Source organism: Panicum virgatum, chromosome 2K, assembly GCF_016808335.1.
Source record: "Panicum virgatum strain AP13 chromosome 2K, P.virgatum_v5, whole genome shotgun sequence".
NCBI classification, from domain to species: domain Eukaryota; kingdom Viridiplantae; phylum Streptophyta; class Magnoliopsida; order Poales; family Poaceae; genus Panicum; species Panicum virgatum.
Genome location: NC_053137.1, coordinates 12,737,520 through 12,744,272, shown reverse-complemented (window position 1 = coordinate 12,744,272; position 6,753 = coordinate 12,737,520). Strand labels below are relative to the sequence as shown.

The 6,753-nt window shown below is 46.8% G+C and overlaps 1 protein-coding gene across 1 annotated transcript; it reads left to right on the top strand.

Annotated features, from left to right (window-relative positions):
- Positions 1-5,055: 5,055 nt before the first annotated feature.
- On the top strand, positions 5,056-6,392 carry LOC120695919. The gene is made up of 2 exons (XM_039979123.1): positions 5,056-5,861; positions 5,936-6,392. Exon 1 carries the CDS (start codon positions 5,188-5,190, stop codon positions 5,815-5,817), a length of 630 nt encoding a protein of 209 aa, XP_039835057.1. The 5' UTR covers positions 5,056-5,187; the 3' UTR covers positions 5,818-5,861; positions 5,936-6,392.
- The last annotated feature ends 361 nt before the right edge of the window (positions 6,393-6,753 follow it).

Sequence of the window (6,753 nt, the reverse complement as noted above, 5' to 3'; positions counted from 1 at the left end):
GTGTTGATTTTTTCTTGTTTTTAAATTCTTTTCCCATCTTCTACGTTGAATGATTGGTTCGAAGCCTTACTCCGTTTTTTTAGGGTGAATTAGCTAGGTAGTAAAGTCCTACTCCCTCCGTTTCAAATTATAAGTCTCTCCAAGAATCTTGGAGAGTCAAATTTTTTCAAGTTTGACCAAATTTGGAAAGGAGGGAGTACTTGATTCAGTTGATTGCAAAGTCATCCCAAATGTTTAGGACTTAAGATGTTAGGGTTCGTTTGTAGCCGATAGCTCGATTATATTTGGTATATGCTTGGCAGTTCTACTGCTACTCTTCAAGCTTGATAGCATCATAGGATCATTAAAATTCAGATTTGTCGACTGGCAGTAATACTTTGTTGGGGACTTTGGGAGGATCATGTCACAGAACGATACTTTGAAACATCATAGGAAATCCACCTGAAATTTACGGGATCACGAACCAAATAAGAGCTTTGAATTTCCTCGCTTTTGAGTTTTGACGCCGTGTGCGTATCATATAGTAGGACGTAACCTACAAGCAGATCAACAGTGGACTAGGTCTTATATCCAGGAAGCTTGAAAAGACCTCTTCATTGAAGTCTTCTCCAGAATCAACACCCAAAGGAACAAGAAAGAGCAATCCAGGGACATTCATCCTGAGTTTCTCCGAAATGCTGGAACCTTTTCCAACTGTGCGTGATCAGGAGCTGGAGGCGTTTTTCCTGTTCGACCGTGGCGAAGGCGGCTTCATATATCTGCGGAGGTGGAAGCTGTGGGGTGCCATGTGGAGCCTCGGGTTCCTGGAGGGGGCGTGCTACGAGGACTGCCAGGGATGATCCATGGCTTCGACGACGGCGGTGATGGAAGGATGAGCTTCCCGGAGTTCAAGAGGATGATGCAGAATGCTGCCTAGCGTTCCCACTCTTGGACATGATCATGATCGAAGAATTTTGACAAGCTAAGACAGTAGTCCATCTTATCCAAATACCCCATAATTCACTCTGTTTAAGATGCTCTAAGTAACACAACATATCGCAAAACTTGCTCTAAGTAACTTACAGTAAAGCGCTGCAATCATAGTCTTACTTTTCTTCTTGTTAATCACATTAAGTTACCAATAAATACACTTTGAAGCTAATGATACAAACCTTTTACAATGCAAAATCTAAGATCATAAACAAGATTTAAAAAGGGTGCATTCTGTAAGGCATGCATGCGCTCTTGGGTATAGACCATATATTCATCCGCAGGCCAGATATGGATAGACCTCAATGAGTGATCGAGATCCTAAGACAGGGCTAATCTTGTATCGAGTAAACCCTGCTTCTAGGAAAATCTTGTGCCAGATCTCCTCTCCTCTCTGTTTAGCAGCTGGAAATAGCACCATCATGCATAGATCCAGTGAAAGCTGAGCTTCCTGTATTTGTTTAGACGATGATGATCCTAACACGACATCAATTATTATGACCTTTCCCTTTTTGGTTCTCGAGTCGAGATTGCTTTTTTTGATTGTTTCAAGAGTTATGGAGCACAAACTGTCATAATAAGGTAGTTAAGTAATTAGCCACAAAGTAAACAACCTATGATTACAGGACAGTAGCATCCAAGTATGCACGTGGCGCCAATTGTCTTAAAATAAATATGTATATCGTAAACAAAAAATATTGAAATAAACCAGATAATTTATCTCCAAAATTTTGCCATATTCTATTTGGCAAATCTTGTGATTTGCCAACTCCCAAAACTATTTGTCAAGTAAAAAAATAGTTCATCTCCAATAGTTTGTTATTTCGGACTTGACAAAATGAAAAAAGGCAATAGGCAGCATGCAAGCAGGGAGAAAACTTTATTTTTGTAGTCAGTATGCAGCATGCAAGCAGGGAGAGGATTTGCCAAGCCCTTTGCCAAGTTGCCAAATATGCGCGGTGAGGGAGGTTTTTTGCTAAGTTGTCATATTTTGCCATGTCGTTTGCCAAACTGTTGGAGGGGTGTTTTAAGCGTTTTTGCCAAAAATCAAGGATGCCAACTCCATTTGCCAAACTTTTGGAAATGCTCGCTTTACTATAGTTTGAATAGCCTGTTTGGCATAGCTCTAGATCAGGTTGGATCTGCAGTTTGTATGCTAAATTAAAGTGGTTCAAAATTTAGATTTAGTGTAAAATTTGAATGAAATGATTCATCTAAAGGCACTTGATGTACCTCGAGGCTCCAGCTTTAGATTCACGATTTCTTGGAGCTACAAAATACCTGGCTATAAGAATTTCACAGATTTTGGAAACCTGGAGCTTTGCCAAAAAGGACCAATAGCCCAAAATTACTTAGGTAATGATTATATTACGACCAGTTGTATATTTGCGCTATTACATGACAGTTTAATTTGACCCTCCACCATCGTGGGAATAGTACTCCCTCCGTTCCAAACTATAAGTCATTCCAAGAATCTTGGAGAGTCAAACCATCTCAAAGTTTGACCAAAATTATAAAGAGAAATATAAAGATTTATGATATCAAATAGGTGCGCTATGAAAATATAGCTAACAAAAAATCTAATGATACTTAATTGGTATTATCTTGTCATATAAATTTGGTCAAACTTGAAAATTTTTGACTCTCCAAGATTCTTGGAATGACTTATAATTTGGAACGGAGGGAGTAGCACACTTGAATAATCCATTCTTTAGTGGGTAGATGCACAATTGTATCTCTTTTGAAGAGACCTTCAAAATAAGACCCCACTTGAATATATTTCGATAATATTTTTCAAAACACATAAATTTCTTTATGCACAATGAAAAAGATATCAAAATAAATTAGTTAAAATGCTCAACTGATCTGTTAAAGTTGCCTATTAGTATTGGATCATGCAATCAACATTCACCTACATAACAAAGTTATTTACCCTTATCCACTAATAACACTAATTAAACAATCTATCTTCATAATATGAACACCAATATCCACTAAACTAAACTCAGACATGAAAGCAACATTATATAAACCCGTCGCTCCTTGTCCTCGGCCATCCTCCCATGCTGCAGGTGCTGCGAGGTCCGCTCCCCAACCCTTGTCTTCTCCAAGGAGGACGCAGCGACGTCCTTGAGGTGGATGAGGAGGAGTTTGTGCCACGGAGGGGGAGTGGGAGTGGGAGAGCAGAGGCGAGGGTGGGGGTGGGGGCGGCCATGGAAAGGGCGGAACAGGCGGCCGCTCGCCGCGAGTTTCGCTCGCCGCCGGGATCTGCTCCGCCACGCGCTCACGTGCCGGATCCATCGTTGCAGGACACCGAAGCCGCGTGAGCTCGACCCGCCGCTAGGATCTGCGCCGCCACGCGCTCATGCTTCGGAGCCGCTGCTGCTGGGATGCTGGAGCCGCGCGAGCACTTCGATCCCCGTCTCCAGGATCTGAGAGGACGGAGGGAGGGAGGGAGAGAGGATGGGGAGGGTGGCACGAGGCCGGCAGTGGCCCGAAGCGTGAGACGCACCAGCGCAGGCGGCGCCCGCGGCATGTGTGGAAGCCCCAAAACCTCGAGCCCGCGGCGCATGATTGGTCGGAGAAAAAAGAGAAGAGAGAAGGGGAGAAAAAAGAGAAAAGGGATGAGTATAGGGGAATCGAACTGTGACCGATTGATCGGGACGTCGCACGGGAGGGAGGCAGGGGAGCAGGATGGGGGTGGGGCGCGTTGAAGCCTGGCAGATCCCACAAAGCTGGCTGTGCGTTGGATGAAGTTGAGCACATCATATAAGAATTGTGAGCCATAAATTTTAATGAAGTTGTATCTGTAGGTACATTTTTCTGGGTGCATAGTACTTTAGCTACTCAGCGGAGGGCGTTTAGTTGGATGGATATAGAAAAAATTAATCCGTGCTTTAGTGGGTAGAAAAATGTATGGCAAAGTTTTGCCACCCCCTGAATTCAGCCTAGATTTAAACAGAGTTAAAACTCTGATTCACTAAATATGTTCAGGCAAATTATGTGGCTTGCTATCTATACTATGTCAATTGAATAAAAAATTCATATTTTGTTAAATGACACGCACGTACATTTTTCAAGCAGCAGAGATAACCGAAATTTATAAAACGGAACCGAACCGATCTTTTGGTCCAAGGCATTGTTTAGATGCAGTAAAGTTTTGGTGTAAAGTGTCACATCAAATATTCCGACACACATTTGAAGTATTAAACATGAACTAATTACAAAATAAATTACATAATCCGTCTGTAAACTACAAGACGAATTTATTAAGCCTAAAAAGTTCATTATTAGAGTATGTGTTACTGTAGCAATTTAGTGTCTAATTAGATTTATTAGATTCGTCTCGCAATTTACAAGCAAACTGTGCAATTAATTTTTTTATTTCATCTATATTTAATTCTCCATGCAAGTACCGCAATATTCAATGTGACACTCTTGGAAGTAAAGTTTTTCATCTAAATCAGACCTAGGTCATGTTTGGAGAAATATTCAAGAGTTATTTTAAGGGCCCTTTTTTTTTGAAACTTAAGAAAATAACCCTTTGATAAAATAGCCCTTGAGCTGTTTGAATCAAAGAACTATTTGGTTCCTAGAAGTACTATTCTAATCATTGGCTGCTGCGCCGACCCGAGCTCTGCGCCATGCTCCGCCCCGGCCGGAGCTCGGCCTTCATGCCATGCTCCACGCCGACCCGAGCTCTGCCGCCGCCGCCATGACCTCCATGCCCCCGCCGCCGTCCAATTCGTCGCGTGGCCGTCGGATTCGTTGCCCCACAGTCATCGCGGGGCGCAGAATTGTCGAACGGAGCACGAGATGGAAGATACGGCGTGGAACTGGAGCAAACTCGTCCGGTCGTTTTTGCGGAGTGAGTTGGTCCCGAATATAGGGCGAATATTCGCTCCGAGGAATGGCTCCGCTCCGCTCGTGGGCTCGCGAAGCAAACACGGCACCGAACGGCTCTGTCCCGGGCCGCTCGTGAACCAAACGCATCCTTAGAGAAGGGTTACCTAAAAAATAACCCTGGACCGAGTGCCCACCGGGCTGAGGAGGGACCCGATAGCGCCTAGGATTGCGAGGCCATATATACAGACGCCCTCGGGCCTCGGCCTCTCCCTTAGACCCTCACCATCCGCCCAACCGCAGCCCTCGTAGACCTTCAGTTTGAGGATAGAGGTTAGGGTTCCAGAGATCCAGAGAGGAAAGGAGAGCGCGGCCATGGAGAAGGAGATGAGGAAGTTGGTGGAGATCTGCGCCACCAAGAAGGAGGAGGGGATCTGCGCCGCCAAGGAGGAGGGGGTGGTCTGCGCCACCAAGGAGGAGGAGGGGATCGGCGCCGCCAAGGAGGATTCTGTGATGTGCGCCGTTCGCAGATTCTGCGTCGCCAAGGGGGAGGATTCATGGTCGCGCGCCGGCTGCAAGATCTGCGTCGCCAAGACGGCGGCCTTGAACAGGATCAAGGCGGCAGGCGGGGACAGCATCAAGGCGGCGGAGGATTCGGCGTCGCGCGCCGTCGGCGATATCTGCGTCGTCAAGGCAGTGCCCTTGGACAGGGCCGTGCCGGCGTGTGCAAACATGTTCAAAGGCAAGACCAGGCCGGTGGGGGTCTTGAAGAAGACGATAAGTGTGCCGGAAGCTTACATCAAGGATCTGCTGACTGATCCTAAGCATACACCCCTCCTTCCTCTCTCTGAAGATTTCTTAAAGAACAATCCTCACCTCCGACAGCCTGTGCTAAACGCCGCAGTCGCGACCCTATCGAGTATCGAGAAGACCGAGAACATTCTGTGCCAGTTTTTCGAGAAGGGGTGTGCAGCGATGGAGGTGGAGGTTGATTACGACTATTAGCAGTGTCAGGGTATACGTCGGAAGTGCTGGGTATCGGTGGAAAGGTAGTAATGTAGTGTATTTGGAAGTTTATCTTGTGCTGTATTGTCGTCATAAAATGGATCGGTGTCATGCACAGGAGGATGAGCGGCAACAGGCATGCGTGGCCACTGCTCCTGTCCTCGTCCTCAACGAGGAGGCGAGATGCTGCGGTGAGGTGGTAGCGCACGCCGCCGGTGACCTCGCCGTCTTCCGGTGTCGTCTCCACTCCGAATATCCCCGATGCGGCTGGCCAGGAACGTCATGATGCGAGACAGGCATGGCCGTTTGCTTTCGGCGACGGGGAGAGCGGCGTGCAGCTCGGGCAGCGAGGCGGCGCCGCCGCAGCGGTGGATGGCGTTGGGGATCCCAAGCTTGATCGCACACTGCAGCGCCATGGATTTGAGGTAGCCGAAAGCGTGGCACCACAGCTCTGCCTCGGCTTGCAAGAGCTCTTCAGCACCGGAGCTCGTCATGCTGGAATGAATATTGGAATTGATGGGGAAAAAGGACGCATCCGAAAGAGTACTAGATGTGCAGGAGACTGCACTTCTTTATGGCCTTGCTCGTGGAACTGAAACCACTCAAATTCCAAATTTTCCTTTTCAAGTTACTTTTTTGAGAACATGACTAAAAAAACTCGGCCAGGTGGGGAAAGACCGCACTACCGATATTAAGCTAAGGAGAAGCATCGGCTTCTCCCCGAACCCCAGCCCCGCCCTGACACTGGGAACCGTAATCCCTAGGAATTGCCTGGGCCATACACGGTCCTCAGGACGACCTGGGCTGGCTCTTAACCAGTGCTTTGGCACACGGGACCGGCGAGAGGATTTTTTTAACCATAGCCTGAAATTTGCTCCCACGGGGATTCGAACTCAGGACCTGTGGAGTGCCGCTCGAGTGTCTTAACCGCTAGGC